This window comes from Sphaeramia orbicularis, chromosome 5 (assembly GCF_902148855.1).
Source record: "Sphaeramia orbicularis chromosome 5, fSphaOr1.1, whole genome shotgun sequence".
Lineage (NCBI taxonomy): Eukaryota > Metazoa > Chordata > Actinopteri > Kurtiformes > Apogonidae > Sphaeramia > Sphaeramia orbicularis.
This window is the reverse complement of record NC_043961.1, coordinates 24,770,256-24,791,008: the sequence shown is the minus strand read 5'-3', so window position 1 is coordinate 24,791,008 and position 20,753 is coordinate 24,770,256. Positions and strand designations below refer to the sequence as shown.

General features: G+C 38.9%; 2 protein-coding genes across 3 annotated transcripts; one reads left to right on the top strand and one right to left on the bottom strand.

The window, feature by feature from the left end:
* Positions 1-750: 750 nt before the first annotated feature.
* Positions 751-8,377, top strand: tgif2 (TGFB-induced factor homeobox 2). The gene is made up of 3 exons (XM_030133443.1): positions 751-1,161; positions 3,007-3,233; positions 5,102-8,377. Exons 1-3 carry the CDS (start codon positions 1,143-1,145, stop codon positions 6,530-6,532), a joined length of 1,677 nt encoding a protein of 558 aa, XP_029989303.1. The 5' UTR covers positions 751-1,142; the 3' UTR covers positions 6,533-8,377.
* Positions 8,378-8,743: 366 nt separating this feature from the next.
* myl9b (myosin, light chain 9b, regulatory) lies at positions 8,744-18,796 on the bottom strand. 2 transcript variants are annotated; one of them, XM_030133444.1, is made up of 4 exons: positions 18,646-18,796; positions 15,738-15,941; positions 14,725-14,886; positions 9,665-9,840 (listed from the first exon to the last, which is right to left on the bottom strand). In XM_030133444.1, exons 2-4 carry the CDS (start codon positions 15,919-15,921, stop codon positions 9,665-9,667), a joined length of 522 nt encoding a protein of 173 aa, XP_029989304.1. In that variant the 5' UTR covers positions 15,922-15,941; positions 18,646-18,796. The 2 variants fall into 2 exon arrangements, with proteins under 2 accessions (XP_029989305.1, XP_029989304.1); XM_030133445.1 differs by lacking the exon at positions 18,646-18,796 and having other exon boundaries at positions 8,744-9,840; positions 15,738-15,921.
* Between the last annotated feature and the right edge of the window lie 1,957 nt (positions 18,797-20,753).

Sequence of the window (20,753 nt, the reverse complement as noted above, 5' to 3'; positions counted from 1 at the left end):
AATGTGGAACCTGAACTAAAAGGATTGTTCGTATCTTCAGTGCAATTTTTGCATTTCACAAATTCATCCCCAGGGCCGGACTGGACACTTTGGGGGGCCGCATTTGGCCCCTGGGCCGCATGTTTGACACCTGTGGTTTAGAGGTTAGTAAAAGCTGAAGAGCTGCACTGATCTGTATTTTTGCTGCAAATTCTTCAATTTCTGGTTTGATATGCATACAGACACTTTGACACAGGGTATGTTTAAGTGACTCCAACATGCCCGTTCCCACCCTGTGTTGTGTTTATGATTCAGTGAAATCTGAACTCTTCATCCCACACTCTTTCTGCTGAAGGAATCCACCTGAGACAGAAATGAAAGAGTCTGACAAACACCTCTGCAACACCAGCCTGGAGCCAAATCCAGAGTAAAATAATAAAGCTATAATATGACAAAAGCTGCAATCTGACTCTTGAGCATGTGAGTTGACATATTTGTGTGCAAACACTCTGAAGCAGTCAAATATGATCAGCAGGCCACGTCTCTGATTTATGTAACAACAACATTTTTACTCAATGTTATGTAAAGTCTTCCACATACTCTGCCTTATCCCACACATATCCATAAACACACTGGTAAATGTGCAGGAAATTATAAATAAACTGTGTATTTTTGTTGTTTTAGATATTTTTCTACGATTATAATTGTTTCAATGACTGGGCTACGTTTTGAATGAAATGGGTCCCACGTCAGTCAAGATGACACAGGGCCTGTCTGCGTTCCAGCGGTGCTTCCTGATTGGATAACAGCTGCCCAGGAGGTGTAAAGGAGCGCTCTGATTGGCTGGAAGGCGGGGGAAGGGGGCGTGGCCGCGTCTGTCAAGATTGCTGAAAAGCTGGCGCTGCGACGTGCAGGTAACAGGCACGAGCGACACAAACACAAAACATCCATCTAAAGGCGAAAAATAGGATTAGAATGGAAACCAGAGCTGCGGTTTAAGGATTTAGGGGTTCGTGGGAAACCGAAAACGGAGCGGTTGGAGTGGGTTTTGAGAAGAAGCAACACCTAAAGCGTCTTGGAAGAAAGTGCCGTTGTGTCAACCATCGCTGCTTTTGTACAGCAGCAACTTGGACAGCTGCGTGTTTTCAAGGCATCAACAAAGAATGAAGGCAATCAAACGAGGTGAGCTTGGTTTGGTTTGGTTTGTTTGTTGTTTTTTTAATATTGCCACGCACGTTTTAACGTCCACGAAGTGTGCGTGGCTGAAGCCGCAGTGTCTTCCCTGTTGGTTTTGCCTGGAATGTGGGCTTTTGTTGTTAGCAAATGCAGCGTGTGTGTAAATTTGGAGGGACAGCTAGCCAGCTAGTTATCAGGCATGGTGTCCATCTGGCGGAGCGACATGCGGGAGGTTGTGCGTTTCCCATCCGACTCCTTTGTGCGCCGCAGATGGCTCATTTACCCAGCATTCCCCCTGCTTTCCTGCACTTTAAATATAAGCTTTTTTTTTTTTTTGCATTATGTTGAGTTGATGCACGTCTAACATTACACTTACTTTAGGTATGACGTTCTCATGGAGCTGCAGTGGCAGGCTAATCCCAAAGGTCAGACTCCCAAAAACTAACCTCTGGATCCCAAAGTTTGGTCAGCTGTTAAACTTTTAAACCTGTTAGAAAGGATTACTTAGTTTATCTGCAGAATAGTGGAGTATCTGTGCAGCCCCGTCCTCAGGGCACAGATTTACTGTGTTTTGCTGGAGGGGAGGTTTGTAAACAAAAAGTCTGACAGCCTGAGAGAGGCTCAAAGTTGCATGGTGCTGATGCAAACCTGACATCTTGGCTTTATTTACTAAATCAATACCATATTGTTTTTGGATGTAGATGTTTTATAACAGATGCTTAAATGTCTATCCAATAATTCAACTTTCTTTTTTCTTTTTTTTTTTATTGTAAGACTAGAAATGAAGTGAAAATCCTGTCATGGATGAGTGTGTTTAAGGAATGATCTGATTTGTTGTTGAAGATTTTTTTCTTTTCTTTTTTATAATCTTTTTTTTATTATTTCATATTATATGTTTACACAAACATGCACCCATACATAGGGAGCCACACAGACACAACATATGCAAACAAATTATACAACAAACCTACCAAATCCCCAAAAAAAGAAGAAAAAAAAAGCAAACCATTTATTTAACTTCAGCTTTTGCCATTTAACTCTTGATAAAAGTAAATATTGAAAAATCTTAGTCATCTTTATACTGTATTTTATTGTCCACTTCAGGCATCAGATTGAACCCAATTTGGCATCATACAAAATCTAAAAAAAAATAAAAAATTTAAGTAATTAGTTCAATTTTTTTCCCCCCAAGCAGTGTGTAACATCCCTCATTACAGTGGAATGCATTGAAGATTTGTCGCCTACTGCAGCAGTCTTTAGCTGAACTAGCATGAGGTGAAAACGGCCTCCTTTGCATGGTCAATAGATTCCTGGGCCACTGGCTACTGTGATGTTGATATGCACACAATCTCCTTTGTGAAGACAGGCGCAGCCCTGGGGGTCAGGTTTCACCCTGCCCCAGAGAAAGACATTTACTGCATTCTGTGGCCAACCCCTGGGATCAGGCAAGCACCATTTTGAGGGGAGATTCCCTCCAGTGGCCAACCAGAGATTAAAAAAACACACCCACCACACCAAATTTCAGACCGCAAATGCATCGTTTTTATGTGGTCGATCCACCGAGAGCTTTGGGGCATTTAATTTTAGAGGTGTAAAAGCGGAAATGAAGAGGGAATGGTTTTCATTTGTTTGCTGTTAAGTGTTTTATGTAAGGAAGTTTTCGTGGCTGTTCTGCTCACATAGCTCCAACAGTTGTATATGTTTTTATGTTTAGTTTGACTGCATTAAAACACCCCTATTTCTATAGAAAGTATGGATTAACATTTATGTGCAGCAGAACTGATGTTACTCAACTGAATGAATGACACAGTTGGAGCAGTACTAACATCTCCTCTCCGCCTCCTTCCTCAGTTCTTGAAGAGCAAGGGCACTCCTCTGCTGTGTCGGACAGCGATGACTGCTCCCCACTCGACCTGTCAGGAGGAGGGCTCCCGGGGAAGCGCCGTCGCCGCGGCAACCTGCCCAAGGAGGCAGTGCAGATTCTGCGAACCTGGCTGTACGAGCACCGCTTCAACGCCTACCCATCAGAGCAGGAGAAACTCAGCCTGTCAGAACAGACCAACCTCTCTGTGCTGCAGGTGAGCGCTGGCCTCTGATTCTACCAGTATAATACTTCCAGAATAAAAGTAGTGAAGTTTTACCACGTGTGAGTCACTGATAAAGAAAAATCAAGTCAAAAATGCTGGTTGGCTGAAGTTTCCAAGATACAGTCCGAGTCAGAATGTGAAATTCGGGAATTAATGAGAGAATGGGTTTTAGTCCAAAGAATATTTGTCTCAGAGCTACCAGATATATATACAGAATATATATTTATATATATATATATATATATATATATATATATATATATATATATATATATATATATATATATATATATATATATATATATATATATAATATGAGTAATAACAGTTTCTCATTTACCTTGAAAACATCAGCAAATCACCACGTTTGTCATTTGTTTTCCAATTAATGTTATTAGAATATGTAACATTTCGCACATTTAATTTCTGAGGTAAATCATTTCTTTAAAAAAATGTAGACTAGTGTTCTGGCTTTTTTTTTTTTTTTTTTCTCTCATTTCCCAGAACCCCTTGGTACTTCCCAGTCAGAGGAAATGATGCTTGTGGTAGATGCAGTTTCTGCATTTTTCCCTTTAGAGAACAACTTACACAATTGCCACCTGACATTACAGAAACATGTAGAAGTACATGAGTTATGCATGTACATTAAAACTCAGATGCATATGGAACCTGAACACTGGTGTCCCATTCACTGAGCATTCTTAATTGGCATGAATGTGAAGTGAACAATATTGTCAGAATGTTAAAGATTAACAATAGAAACAGAAATAAGAATAGATTTTATGGTTTGGAGGGTTTGTTTTAGTCTTGCTAATCTGTGATTCTGAGAACTCTCTTCGTTTTTTTGTTTTTTGTTTTTTTTTACACACAATACCCCAGCAGCATTTGTCACTATCCAATCCAGAAGGCTCTTACAGGTGACACTGTCACACTGTCTTCCTGACACTGTCACAGTTTTGGTTTTTCACTCAACTGCATCAGTAGTAGACACTGTGCATTCCCTCTTAATGCACAAGCATGCATAAACAGTCAGGCTGTATTAGATAAGGCATTACAGAGCAGCATGAGGCAGCAGCACAGGGTTTTTTGTTATGCAGTCAGTTCAGTGGAATGCCTTTGGCTGGCTTCTCTGTGGCTCAGCATATTTGAGATCAGACCTTCATTATTGCCAGCTGTCTAAGAGCTCTCATCTCTGCCTCTGTGTGGGAGGCTGCACCACTAGAGGGGGTAAGTAAAGCCTTGTGAAGGAAGACGTGTAGGCGTGTATTAAAATTACAGGCAGCACTTCAGTTATTGATCTTGAATGGGATTCAAGGGGTGTCTCGCAGATTTGGCAAATTCATACTTTTTTAAAGGTTTCACAAGAAGGAAAGAATAATCTTCAAAGGGCGGGTTTGGTTTCTGACTTTGTGCGATCTGTCTACAAATAAATACACTACACAAGTTAATAGTAATGCACCAACACATTCATTTTTTTCACTTATTCTGTAAAAAAAAAAAAAAATTATATTATCCTGCTGCTAATGAAAATTAGAATTCTTGTTTAAATGAATCAGAATTGTCTTTGTTTGCCAAGTCTGTAAACGCATATAAGGAATTCTTTACCGGTAGATGTCTCTCAAGTAAATTATAAATACAAGATATAATAAAATAAAATGTAAGAAAAGTAAAATAAGAAAGTCTATATGTAAGGGCGTTGTATGAACTTCGGTACAGTTTGGTGTAATTTTTTGTTAATTGGGACTAGACCAGTGCAGCCTGTCTGTCTGGGTTTATGAAGATATGGCATTAATATGTTCATATCCAGTAAACGCTGAATGTCAGTTTTGTTTATATCAGAATTTCTTCCTCTTTTCCAGATCTGTAACTGGTTCATCAATGCCCGTCGGCGCCTCCTACCCGACCTGCTGCGCAAAGATGGCAAAGACCCCACAAAGTTCACCATCTCCCGTAAAGTTGGCGTTAAAGGCGAAGCCCCCACCACTCCAGAGAGTCATCCCTCCCCCGGCTCGTCCCTGCAGTTCTCCTCAGTGATCCACCCCGCCTCTACACTAGACCTCAAGCTTCTGGGAAACACACCGACGGCCATTCTGACCAGCACCCCCTACCCCAGTAAGGAGAGCTCCATCCAGGCCCTGATGCAGCTGGATACAGAGAGTCTGCTGAGGGAAGCCGAGGAGCAACAAAGGAGCATGGCCCGCGTTCCCAGCACAACAACGGCAGCTAACCCCACCAATGGCCTTTTCAACACACCACCCCCGACTCCTCCTGAAGTGTCGCCCTGTGAAGACTTCTCAGCCCTGGAGATCCTGGTCGAAGTAGCCGTGCAGAGGTTGGAAGAGGAGAGAAGACTCCAGGAGAGTCTCAAGCAAACTGAAAATGATGGGGTTCAGAGCGGTGCCGTCAGTAATGACATGGGTCCCACACCGCCTCCAGAGGACAGCCAGCAGGTGATGGACCCGTCCAGGGTGCAGAGTCTGATGGAGAAGGCTATGGCTGTCCCAGTGCCAGATGGAAATGAGATGAAAGCTCCAGTGCCTCTGTCCTCAGCTGCCTCCGGACCAGCTCCAGCGTCGGCCTTGGTCTCAGTCCCAAAGGTTTCTCCTCTGCCGGCGATTAAAGTCATCTGGACTGACCCAGAGAAGGATGCTGCGAGACCCTCCACCTCAAACCCACCACAGCTCATCCCAACCCTCGTGCCAACCTTAGTGTCACATTCCGAGTCGGCGGCTACCCCTCCATCGGCTCCAGCCACAATTTCATCCCCTCTGTCCGCTCCAGGTCCTCCCATCGCCACAGTGGCACCGAGGTCAGCCTCAGTCCTCAATGTGACCAAGAACTCCGCCTCCGTTATCGTTTCAAACCCGGCTTCACCCACAACCGTCACTCTCATCCCAGCCACTTCCTCCCCTGTCACAGCCCCAGTAGGAGTCCAGCTCTACCTGCCTTTGCACAAGTCTCCTTTATTCCCGGTCACAGTCCAGTGTGTACCGTCTGCTGCATCTGTCTCAGCCCCCACTCCCACCCCAGGTTCTTCCACTCCAGACACAGCCTCAGCCCAGACGTCAACGGCAACATTCACACCAAGCCTTGCAGGTCACAGTACGCCTCCTCTGGAGCCACTGCCCTCGGTTCTTGACAGCCCCAACAGCACACGCCCCCAGAGGGCAGTAGCACCCTACGCTTGGAACATGGTTACCAGGCAAAAAAGCTCCGGACAAGTCAAGCCCCCCGTCACCAAAGCATGGGGCCCGAAACATAGTCTGCAAATGAGTGAAACAGTTAACTAGTTTTTTTTTTAAAATATAAATTATGTATTTGGAGGCTGGACAACACTGTATATAAGTAGATTGTATATTCCACATCAATCTCCCATGAAGCCTGTGCCAGAACGAACCGGGACGAGACGATATGACGGATATTTTAGAGACAAGCAACTTTTTAAGAATTGTTTTTAAAAATCTTCTGAATGGAAGACTGTGATGGTATTTCTCCAAATGGACATTCCACAGTATGAACTGGATTGTTTGAAGTTTTTGATGCCATTTTTCAACACCCCTTCCTGCTACTAACAATAGTCTCCATTTTCTAATCGGTGTCATTTTCAGCACCAGCACCGTTGGCCTCTTCAGTAGCATTACTGGACTCTCTTGAATGTACAAAAGACTGGCTGCCTATCAACCATTCCCCTCCAGGAGAAAATAATGCAGTTGTGCAATTCAGATGTGTTTTTATTTTATTACTATGTTCAAGTAGTAAATTGTACTTATACAATCAGGCAGTATTTTCAGTGTATGTGTTGAAAATAAGCAGTTATATCTGCTTTTTTGTTGTGTTGTTTTTATTTTTGTTTTTTTTTTTTTGGGTGCCCCCTTTTTACTAGTGCAGGGGCTGCAGATAAAGGATGAAGGGATTGAGGTCACTATGGGTCTTGTTTCAATTGCAATGAGATGTGGTACCTTTTTTTATTATATTTATTATCTTCTTATTCTCCAAATTTCCCAGCCAATCAGGGGCCTTAGAATTCGGTTAATGTATTTCAAACCAGAATGTATTACAAGTTAAACATTTATCAACATGTAGAGTGTCTTTAGAAGACAGCTGTAGCATTTTTTTTTTTTTTCCAGAAAGCATCTGAATCCATTTTATTTTTTCCTTTCCACTCGTGTTTTTAAAATGGGTTCTTTAGAGTTTAGTTTCAGTCATAATCTTGTAGTTTCCATGAAACTGTCAGCTAAAGCAGTAAACCAGAATATGTGGCTAAATGCCACCTGCACATCTTTGATCAGTAGTGTCAGAGGGAGATTTGGATTTCAACATAAATAATACTGTATCCGAATGGTGAGGGATTTCTTAATTACTGTCATTTTTAACCAGTGTCTTGTTTTGTTTTGGGTTTTTTTGTTTTTTTCCACCGTGGTCAGTTCTGTGCAAGGATCTGGAGTAGATAAGAGGAAATCATGTTGGGTCAGATTACTGCTAAAACCCTTCTTCTCTGATGACTCCACCTGTCTTGCACGATATTTTTTTGTTTTATGTATTTTTTGTTTTATATATATTTTTTCTTTTTGTTTCACCTCACTGCCAGCTCAGTGCATGTCTAGAGGATCTCTGTTACAGGTACTCACTGATGTGCTTTTATACCTCAATTTCCACAGGTCATATCAGGCTTGGGTCACATAGAATACTAAGTATTAAAGTAATATTTTAATTCATACTACATCCTGTCACTGTGACGACACCTTATTGGTTGTGATACTGGAAATGACTGGCTATGACTTAGGCAGGCATGCTGATTCTTCAATCAGAAATGACAATGTGATAATGCATGTAAATAATTTGAGTCTTATTTTGTTTTTGTTTTTTTGATGTACTGGCATGTTGGTTATCTCAAACTGTATGTATATAATTTTTTTTATCTGCTGCCAAAAACTTTTTTTTTTCTTTTTTCAGAGTTCATGTTCTGAATCATGACTGACCATTGGTAGTATGTTTGGATACTGTGCCTTACATTTAGACTGAGGAATCATGTCCCTTTCTTTGACAAATTCCCAATAGTCTGTGCAATATATGCCTTAAACTAAATGTGTTTTTTGTATCAGCATTTCACAAAAATAAAAAATCCGTTTTTCATACATTCTGTTTTCATGTCTTGCTTGCACTGTGAGAGCTAAACTCTGTAGTTTGAGTCTGTACTTTGCAAAGATAACATTATTCCAGGGATTTATTTTTGTCATGTTTTATGTTTGGGTTTTGATTAGTGAGAAAAAAAGAGACAATATTATTTCAGTCTGATACTGGCTGTTGGTTCTAATCTCAGTATGAAGTACGAGTGTATTTACAGCATAGGGAGCTCTTTGTCATCTAGAAGGTCCTAAGTACTTGGCTCAAAGCTTACACTTTTTTGTAGCAGTGTCTCTTAAAAAAGATTAATTCCCAACTGAAATACATGTTTAACCTTTACTTCATGTTGGTGAAATATGAACGAAAGCCTGCAGCAGTGAATTTGTCCAATTTATTTTTATGCTGATGTTACATTATGTTTGAAGCAAGGCAGTAGAAAATCTGTTTTGCATATAGTTAAATACAATGGTAGTATTTAGCTGAAACTACAGTAAAATATGGGTTGTCAACTACAGTATGCTGCTCTGAAGAATATTTGATTAAACATCAATTAGGACACATTACATAACTTACAAAAACACAAATTTTACACTTCATGTATGGTTTAACGGCACAAATACATCCTTTATTTGCCTGAGCATTGTCATCAATGAATTCCTTCCTAAGACAAACATACCTGATCCTTCAACAAATACACACAACCAGCTAAGGGATGGAGGACTTGAGTTTACACTGGAAGATCTAACTATTTGGTCATGATTGTAGGAAAACACACTTAACAAGAGGCAGTACTTTGCACTTTCGATTACCAAGTAAAGAACACAATCAGGATTCTTATCAATTTCTTTATCATTTTTCCATCATACAGGGGTAGAAATAATACAGGGGAGACTTGTTGCAGTGCTTGTGCAGGTTTGGTAGCTAATTGGTTGGAGGATGTAAACATGGCTGGTATGTAGCACTGTATCTGGCAGTCCAAACGCCCTCTGCACACACACATTCTGGTGTTTGATACATCTCAAAAGTCAAACCTGGTTCCCTGCAGGAGATCAAAAGAACTGAGTTGGAGTTGGAAGCTGCTGTAGACATGAGATGCAAACACTTGGATACACTTCTCACATGATGACAAGTGGTGATTTCTGTGGATCTTAAATGAATCCTAAACTCTCATATACACACAAAAATGAAGCTCAATGACTTACAACCTGAAACCTACAAGTCCACAAAACTGGGGACTAGGGATTGATTTGTTTGAACAGTATGTGTGTGCGGGGACTCGAGGCAGTCATTTTCTCCTTCTACTCGTCGTCCTTGTCTTTGGCGCCGTGTTTGAGGATGCGGGTGAACTCGGCGTAGTTGAAGTTGCCCTTTTTGTCGATGGGCGCCTCACGGAAGAGCTCATCCACCTCCTCGTCTGTGAAGCGATCGCCCATGGTGGTCAGCAGCTCCCTCAGGTGGTCCTCGTGGATCACACCTAGAAACCGGCAACATGTTGAGTCACTTAAAATAATGTTATTCACTGAGTGTGTGTAGTCCAGTGAGAGCTATGCAACTTAAATTCCTGCATAGGTCCCACATGTCTCCCTCCCAACATCATCAATTCAACCCTAATGCATCTCCATTGTGCCCCAGGTGTAAAACTGACACCGGTAGTCTTGGGTCAAAACACAGTAAGAGAGTGAACTTTCACTGATTGCCATTCCAACATTTATTTCAATATGAAGTAGCTCCGTGTTTTGGATAATCCATTGTGATCCATCTAAAGCAAAATTAATTTAAAACTAAAAATGTGGGTCATTTAGCAACACTAATCTGTCAAATTGTCTCTAAAATGTCCCGTCAGAAATTTCAAAAATTTTGACCCTCTTACGCACTGTTTTTGGCAATGTAGGAAAGTACAGCAGTTCTGGTAAGTCATAGGGCAGGAAATTAACAAGATTCTACCTACTAATGGAAACAACAGCCCCTTATATTTGTTACTTGGCATATCTGATTTGTCCATCACTGACCAATTTAACCCACCGATTTAAACTGCTATACAAAAATATGGTCTGGTCCCTGTATAAAGATGGAGGGTCTTAAAATTGATGTTCTATAAATACTCTGTCTTAAACGTTCATGTGTGCTTGTTGTTCCTCATCTAGTCGGTATGTGTTGTCCATCACCATCTGGTACTGTTCTTACCATTGCTGGTGTGTGCTGCCCTTTACCATTAGTGCTATTGTAGTTTTTTGTCTTTTCTTTCTTACCATTGTTGGTATGTAATTATTGCTGTTCTTTACCTCTTGTAGTATTGCAGTTTTTTGTTTTTGCCTTTGTTGGTATGTAATTATTATCATGTAAGTTGACAGTTAACTGTTACCTGTGGTAACACCACCAGGAATGTACTTTGTTTCTATTCTTTTTTTTTTTTTTTTTTTTTACACACATTTTGGTTATGCAATGTAAATACTGTCAAATGAGTTTATTCTAATTTGGTATAGGCCTATTTTTGTTCTATTTTGTTCATTGTGCTGGCTTGAAGTCAAAGGACAGGACTGAGTATTTAAAATGTTATTATGATAAGTTATTTGAAGATGAGAATGGGGGTGGGATTAAATAAGTTTTTCTTCCTCCCACTCCTTTTCGAGTATAAATGGATTTTTTTTTTTTTTAATTTGCATGTATGCTATGAATGCTCAAAATAAACAAACGAATGAATGAACGAATGAAATGAACCCATAAAGACCCAAACAGCTACTGACGACCAAAACCATCTACTGATCTAAACTGTTTAATACCTGCTAATCCATTAACCCTATCAATACATGGAAATAATTGGTGTAAAATACAGTTTGTCATCTTTTCATGGTCATCAGATATGACCCATTTGGATGTTCAGAGGCTCCGTAGTGAATGTGGAAACATCATCATCTTCTACAACATTGATTCACCAGTAAAACCCATGGAGTTGGATCAATGACAGTGGATGGAGACACTTGGTTTATGTTGAGTTAATGGTAAATTTTGATGAAAAAGTCACCTTTTCTTCAGTTTTGTCTGTTTCTGATATATTAGCCCTCAACTTTAATCTGAGCTTTTATGAACATCTACATGATCAGTTAATTAAATATAGGAAATTGCATGATTCTCTCCATAAAAAACCCCCACAAAATGCAGAGGACAATATCATAGAAAATGGTGATAAATCACTTTAAAAAATGTATGTATATAGAAAAAACTATTTTGGAACTGCCATATAAGCAGCTCTTGGTCTTTATGGGTTAAAAGAAAACTTCATCAAACGCGTGCTTTCTGTGGTAGAAAGTGTTTTCCTCTGAATTGGATAATGGATAAAGTTCTATCTAAGGCTCAGTGGCAAAGAGTGACACTTGAATACTTTATACATGACTATCTGACGTGTAAACTACACAGCAAAGATGATGCTTTTCGTAAAACATGGGAACCCTTCCTGTCATATATTGGCTTGAATATTTCCATCATTCTCAAAAGACGGTTTGTATCATAGGTCTGAGTGCTCCATCCTATAAATGACACCCTGCTATTTGGTTGATGTTTTGGTGTTTCTGTGGATCTCTGATCATGTGGCTGTATTATGCAGTTATTCAGTTGTGCTCATAACTTTACATATCCCAGCAGAATTTGTGACTATTTAGCAATTTTTCAGAGAACATGAATGATAATACAAAAACCTTTCTTTCACTTGTAGCTAGTGGTTGGGTGAGGCCATTTATAATCTAACAAATGTGTTTGTTCTTTTTAAAATCATAATGACAACAGAAACTGTCCACATGACCCTGATCATAAGTTTCCATACTATAGTTTTTGATACTCTGTATTGGCCCCTTTCACATCAATGACAGCTTGAAGTCTTTTGTGGTAGTTGTGGATGAGGCACTTTATTTTCTCAGATGGTAAATCTGCCCATTCTTCCTGGCAAAACACTTTCAGTTCCTTTAAGATTTTGGGTTTTCTTGTATGAACTGCATGTTTGAGACCTCCCCAAAGTGGCTCGATGGCCACTCCATCTTCTCTTTTTTCTGCTGGAGCCAATGACAGGTTGACTTGGCCTTGTGTTTTGGGTCATTGTCATGTTGGAACATCCATGACCGTCCCATGCACATTCTGTCAGAGTATGTAAACTTATGAGCAAAACTGTATCTCCTAAATCTCTCTTGTCTGTATAAATTCGAATTTCAATGTGTAGGTGAGCCAAATGTATGTTTGTTTGTTTTGTCATACGTTATATCTCTTGAAAATTTAATAAACATACAGGGTGGGGAAGCAAAATTTACAATGAACATTTAGTTGTTTTTTCTCAGCAGGCACTACGTCAGTTGTTTTGAAACCAAACATATATTGATGTCATAATCATACCTAACACTATTATCCATACCTTTTCAGAAACTTTTGCCCATATGAGTAATCAGGAAAGCAAACGTCAAAGAGTGTGTGATTTGCTGAATGCACTCGTCACACCAAAGGAGATTTCAAAAATAGTTGGAGTGTCCATAAAGACTGTTTATAATGTAAAGAAGAGAATGACTATGAGCAAAACTATTAAGAGAAAGTCTGGAAGATACTATTAAAGAAGAATGGGAGAAGTTGTCACCCGAATATTTGAGGAACACTTGTGCAAGTTTCAGGAAGCGTGTGAAGGCAGTTATTGAGAAAGAAGGAGGACACAGAATAAAAACATTTTCTATTAAGTACATTTTCTTGTGGCAAATAAATTCTCATGACTTTGAATAAACTAATTGGTCATACACTGTCTTTCAATCCCTGCCTCAAAATATTGCAAATTTTGCTTCCCCACCCTGTATATTTAAAAAAAAACCAACATGTTATTATTCTTAGATATAAAGAAGTGATATATATCTGCCAATGAGACAGGAAAACTTTGCTTGTCTTGGTTTCTTCAAACTACAGTATAAGTCCAGCCACTGACAGACAGGATTATGGGCTATAAAACTAGAAAGAAGTGCCAAAAATGTACATTATGTGCTTATTAAATTGTTTATAGCTGGCTGGATACTGTCTACCATTGTGTTTACATTTTATTACTGGCTGTGGGAGTCATGCTCAGCACTGTATTCTATAGAATGTAGCAAATTTTCCTTCTTTTAATGTCTGCAGACTGACATTTATTAGCATTTATGTACAAATCTCTCTTTGGGCTGTTTCCGTTTTGTCTTAGTACATACATGTGCTAAAACATCCTGGTCAGAACATTGTACAAATTCCTGGAATCAGAACAGTTTGGTAAAACAGCTTTTTGATTCAGTGCCCCTTGATACAAAAGGATCTGAAACTGTCAGTACATGTTACTTTGGGGACTTTAGATGTTTTTAAAAGGATGGAGGAAATAACACACTTAAGTGAATGTGATTGTTTTTAAATTTGTATTGAAATTGTTCATGAACTTAATTAATCTCAGTCATCTTTCATTGTATATAATTAAATATTGTATTAATTTGTAGGGTGTGAAAGTTGTCTGATACAACAATAAATCTCGATGCTCCTCTCACGGAAAAGCTATTTTTTTCTCTCAATTTGTAATTCACCTGGTAAAAATAAAAGATCTCCAGTATATATGAAGAGCAAAAAAACCAAACAAACAGTTTTTTAGACCTGGTTTAACCCATAAAGACCCAAACGTCCACTGGTGACCAAAACCATTTACTGACATAAAAAGTTAAATACCTGTTGATCTATTAATCCTATCAATACATGTAAATAATTGGTGTAAAACACAGTTTGTCATCTTTTCATGGTCATTAGATATAACCCATTTCAATATTCTGAGGCTCTGTAGTTACCATGGAAACACAGTCATCTTCTACAACACTGATTCACCAGTAAAACCCATGGAGTTGGATCAATAACAGTGGATGGAAACACTTGTTTTTATGTTCAGCTAATGATAGATTATACAGAATAAGTCACTTTTTCCTCCATTTTCTCTGTTTTCGATATAATAACCAGGAACTTTAATTTGAACTTTTATAGATATCAATCCTGATCAGTAAATTCAATGTAGGAAAATAGCTGAGTTTCACTTAAGAATGCAAAATATTGACCATAATATTACAATAAATTATAATAAATCACCTAAGAAAAGTTAATAATTGAGGAAAAAAAGTCATTTGGGACCTGCCACAAAATTAGCCCTGGGTCTTTATGGGCTAATATTCTTAAAATGAGTTGTAAATGGGGTCTCACTTTAGAATTAGGAAAAACTGTGTTCTTCCTTTGGTGGGATGTTATGCAAACTCATTATCGAGTTAAATAAAAAATCGAACTGTGCAATCTGAAAATAAGTTTCCACTGAATGTTTCATGTTGTTTAGAGGACTCACCAGATCCCTCCTCATCAAAGCAGGCAAAGGCGTTTCGGATGACGTCCTCGGGGTCTGTTCCATTGAGCCTCTCTCCAAACATTGTGAGGAACATGGTGAAGTTGATGGGACCTGGTGCTTCGCTCATCATCCCCTCCAGGTATTCATCAGAGGGGTTCTTACCTGAGGATCAGTCATGCTGTTAAACATACTTTAAACCCTGGGGGATTATGCAGTAGGAAGTGGGTAATTTGCATTCATGACCCTGCATTAACCTGACATAGAAATACATACATGTACATAGACTGCACTGGTCTAAAGCAAAACTGGCCAAACTAAAGTTGACTACTGACTTTCTTTCACATATGTTTTACCTTTGCACCAAATTGAGCAATTTCTGGCAACCAATATTTCATTTCTTTTCAGAGATTTTTGAAACCCCAATAGAATGTCATGTACTCACTGCAATATTTGGAGTGATTCCACAGAACACATGCCTCAACAATAATTTTAAGAACATCATTGCCTTCACAACTTTAATAGCTCGTCGGCTCATTCTACTTAAATGGAAAGACAGAAATCCAATGACATTCAACCTCTGGATCAAAGACCATATGAACTATCTGACATTAGAGAAAATAAGATAGACCACAAGAGGCAATGCAGCCAAATTCTGTGCAATGTGGCAGCCTGTCTTATCATATATTAAAAGGATGGACACAAATAATTTCTCATTGTAACTAAGGATATATGTATATATATTTTGTTTTTTTCAAATATTTGTTTAAATATATTTTTTATTTTAATTTATTTTATTTTATTTTATGCATTGATTTTGGATGTGTGCGTTTACATATTTTTCTCAGAGTATGAGGTGCATCAGGGTTGGAACTCTGTTAGAGTGGGGGTACATAATTATGTTGTTATATTTTATGTGCATTCAATTGTACAGTTATGATTGTTACAATATAAAAATTTTGGAGAAAAAAAAAAGTTATCTAAAAAATATTTTGATAAAAATAAATGGTATTTACCCAAAGAGGCCAGCATGTCATGCAGATCCTCCTTGTCAATGAAACCATCTCTGTTCTGGTCAATCATGTTGAAGGCCTCCTTGAACTCCTGGATCTGAGACTGGTCAAACATGGCGAAGACGTTGGACGTGGCCCTCTGAGGGCGCTTCTTGGTGGTCTTTCCCTTGGCACGTTTGCTTGACATGGTGGCGGGTGGATGTGGGCCTGTGCAGATTTAGAATCCATGGTTATGCTGTCACTTTAGATCAGTGTTTCTTTTAACTTATGTCCCGAGGACCTATTTTACTATTTAGTTTTATCCCCAATCAATCACAACTGTATTCACAATGGATTGTAATCTTAAATTGTAAAGACACCTAACACTGCCTAATATTCCTCAATATAACTGACATATAATATACAACATTAGACACAAATAAAATCAGGAGGTACTGGAAATACTGAAATCATCTGCCTCAAACAGGAGAACCTTTTTCTTTCCCTTCCTCTGGTGAGAAGCTCATCCTTCCCATATGTCACGTGCAGCGATAGGTGTGAAAATGACATGTCTCCACAGTGCTCACTGCAGTTATAGCATCTGATCTTTCCAGAATTAGACCTGTCACTCATGTTCAGGTCTGCAAGGATTGGTCATGCGTTTGTGTACGTGAATGTGTTATGCCCCAAGGGTGAAGTTGACGAAGGAAGGGCAGAGCGGCTGGTTTGTGCAGAAATGAACAGGTGATTTTGGTTGATGACTCGCACTAGAAGGATGATATCATGCACTGAGGCGATGTGAGCGCTGTATATGGCAGTATAAGTCACATGATGTAGTCATTTCCTCAGCTGCAATGCAACAGCTGCACTTATATTCCTAATACACAGTTAGTTACAATTACAATTTACCTACTTCCTGCATTTTTTCAGTAACCTTAGACCAGAGTGGAATCATATATGTACATAAAAATCATGGAGCACAAAGAAAATATACCATACATAGTTATGTTCAACCTGCAAGATTCAATCATATTTACACATTTCAGCAGCAAAGCGCACATTCACACCATATTTATGTCACAGCACACCACACAATTATATAAATAGCTCTTTGCAGTCTTCTATTATTATATATTATTATAACTGTCTGTTTCCATAGGCCATGTCTCTGTGGTGCTGCCTCATCATAAAGGCCTCAGAGCAGGTTCGTCTACGTTACAACCCTCCATCTTATTCTTCCGAGGTAAAAGTTTCATTCTCTCCTCATCATTATGCAAATGTATGCTGCCATTTCAGCAATATGAAACTTTATTATCAATGCAAAGCAGCACAACCATCGCAGGTTCTCTCTAGAGTCCGTCATCTCCATGAATAAATAAAACAGAGACTCTTTACATAATGTGGTGAAGTCCAAAAATGGATGCGTCTGCTGGTTTCCTCTTATACAGGAAGAAAATACTCCTTCTGTTGTTTTGCTCTGTGTATTTAACACTTGCACCAACTATTATACTGTGGGTTTTTTTCTCAGAGCAGTGATTTCACCCTTTCATTTGTCTTACTACAGACACATGTTGGATTAGTCATTCCATTCCCTCGATAACCGTTTGGCTGCTTCGGTAATCTTATTCGCCAGAAGAGTGAAAAAATCTGGAAGGTGTGTATTCTTGGCTCACTGCCCTTTCATTCTCTCTCTCTCTCTCTCTCTGTGTGTGGTAGTCACTTAGGAAGCTGGAAACAAAGTAGGTACAGTAGCTCCAAATGAAGGCTTCAGGAAAACAGGAATTCCCCAGTCTCATTCTCTCTCCCACCTAAAAGTGTTCTCACAATTACCCAGACACTATCTTAAGAGAATTTTCAAGGCTTCAAATGAAGTGGCTCTGGTGTCGAGGAGTGTGCTTTGAGTCTCTACTATTGAGTTATCTTATATGTGCATTTTGTTTGGTTCCAGTGGCTCCATAGTTCTACCTACCTCCTGAGAAAGGCAGATTGGTTTTTAACCATACATTAAGTTTGTTTCAAGCTATAAATAAGATGGATTGTCAAAAGCTTCTTTGACTGGGATTATTTCATAATTTATGGTTTCAAGGTGTGCAAATAAATCACATGTTCAACCTCACTGAACCTGGTGTTGTAGGAACAGATGAACTCTGCAGCATTCTGCACACTGTGAATCAACCATTGTTCATAAAAGAGCCTGAGAATCTCATTTTTGACTTCAGTGACGTAAGTATTTGGCGTGCTACAGCTTGGCTTGTACCACCAACTGTATTTGTTCTCTGTCCACCCCTCTTATCCTTTGAGATGACAAAGGCGCTCTGTCCCTCTGACCAGCAGGAACACCCACTTTGATGTCAGCAAACAGTCAGGCTGTCATCCCTCAGCCAGGCTTTAGGTCATGAAGGTCAGCTCTACTCAAGTGAAGATTAAAGGCCAATGGCCAAGAATCCCAAAAACAAACAGAGGGTGAAGGAGGATTTCAGTTCTCATCGCTCATAAGAAGGAAAATTGTACATCAGAGTTGTGCGTGTGACTTAACGGAATGTGAAAAAAGCAGATTGAAATGGGTCAGTGGCATTCAGAAATTCCTCTGTGTAATGTACCATAGGGATGAGAAGGAAGTAAACATGCAATCTTACAGCTTTAAAGACACACACATACACACAGTTCCATTACGAACACATTTCTTTTCACTTTCTCCAGCGGATGGAAATCAGCACAGAGGAGAATCTGGTACTTCGGATCAAACATCCACTTCAGTAGCTCTGTAACTCTATCCTCCACTTCACTCTCTGTGCTGACAGTTGAGCATTGTACCTCTGAACCAAGAGAATTTACAACCAAACACTCTTAAAATACATCAACAATAAGGTTTTTAATTCTATGAGTGTTCTCCTGTGCCAATCCAGTTGTAAAAAACAGCAATCTTTCTCACCTTGGCGTCAGGTACAAATATTTGGGAGTCCCTCAAACTCCTTTTGTCAACGTCCGACACAGCAGTGGGAAGGGAAGCAGGCAGTCCAACTGAAAAGTTTGTTTAAAGAATCAGACTCCCGGTGGTTCCCTCCCCTTTCTGCTCCAGCCAATGGAAAGGGCAGCCTGGCCAGTACAAAGACATCCCAGGCCAGGCCGTTTCTCCATACAAGGCAAAAGAATGCACAGGCTGTGGTTTGCCACTGCCACAGACGCTGCTTGGGATGTTTGGGAAAAAGGCAGAAATGACAGGAACTATGATAAGGCTGCCTTATTTAGAGAAAAGGCCCTAAACATTTAGAGGAGGCTCTGTATGGAGGAGAGCGGAAACATGGGGAGAGAATTGTGAGCAAATGCAGAGCAGATTTTGAAGCCAGTGTTTCTGCTGTAAGGCTATGGGTTTCCTTAAATAGGCAACTTGGCTGGTCATCCCAGAAGCCTGAATGTGCAGGAACACCTTAAATTATGTCATGGACACAACATTTGTCCCTGAGCTGCTTTTCCAATCATACTTTACTAAAAACACCCTCAGGCACTTGCCAAAAATTTGAGGATAAAACATTACATTCCCTCTGTTAAAAAGCTATGTTTACTGTCACAGTATTCCAGAATTACTATATATATATAAAATGGAAAATTAATTGTATTTTAAAATAAATCGTCTAGTTCACCAGCACATAATAATACATAACATGGAAGGATAACTTGTCAATTGGAGGGGGTATCTTTAAATACTTTATTTTTTATTTTGTTTTATTTTTTTATCCTTATATCGCAATATACACGTTTAAGACTTTTTATTTGTACTGTAAAATGACTCTAAACATTATTTATTTTACTTACAGATTACATTTCACTTCACAGCCGTATTCTTATGTCAGACACTAGTTATTATTTCAGTTAAATGCCCCCCCCTCCCTTTTTTAAAAAAGTATTTAGAGTATGCTATTAACATAGTGAGTAATTTGTTTTCTTTGGCTGGAAAAATGAAGCATTAGTAAAGTAGTGACAGTACAATAATTCTGAACATGTGCTATGATGCCCTCTGTTGGTCTGAATCAGATTATTTCAACAATTAAACATTTCAATGAACGAAGAGGAGGAAAGATGGATGTGAAATTATTCATACATATAAAATTGAGAGGTTGTCATATATGGCTACACCAATAAAGAACTGTGCTTAAATGTGGAAATGACAAATGCAGTGAGTGTGTAGTGAAAAAAAAGTGCCTACAGAGGAAGGTTATCCTAAAATGCCTTTTAGAAATCTAGAAGATATTTTGCCAGTGTTCAAAGACTGTCTGAACATAGGCAAAATACATACTTTTAGAAATAAAGAAGTAAAAAAATTAATACAGAGGAGTCATCTTATGGGGATTAATTTCTTTTTTTCTTTCTTTTTTTTAAATTCATATTATTGTTATTTAGAATATTGCTTGCAAGTTCACAAATAAATGAGTAAGCTCCAACTACAATAACACAGTATGCCACCATGATGTTATTCAATGTATATCAACATTGGGCTTCAGCTAATGCATCTATTCAAGCCTCTTTGCGATCTGTTTGCAACCTCTGGTACACTGAACATGGAGAAATCTATATTTTTAGATATTAAGTAGTAAAAAGGAATACAGAATGACACACATGTGACATTCACTTACACACACAGTTTTATAACATGAATTTTTCTGTCAACACACAGGATTTTATATGTCTTCTCCACTATCAATTATCACTTCAGTTTTCATGCAGTCTCAGTCCTGTCACCTGCAGAGATAATGTTATTATAATACGTAGCATACATCTGTGTCACACTGTGCCCCAAAACCACAATAGCAGTCAAAATATCTGTTTGCACAATGTTTCAAATAACTTCTTTAATATTCTGACGTCACCTTCTGAACATGATGAACTATGGCCTATTTTACAATGAGAATTGGCTTGGTTTGTCCACACATACAAGGAATTTGGCTAGTAATTAGTAATATTGATCAAAACTTCCAAATAGTACAAAGAGGCAAAAGTCATTTTGGTACAGCAGTACAAAAACAATAGTGCAGTATAAAATAA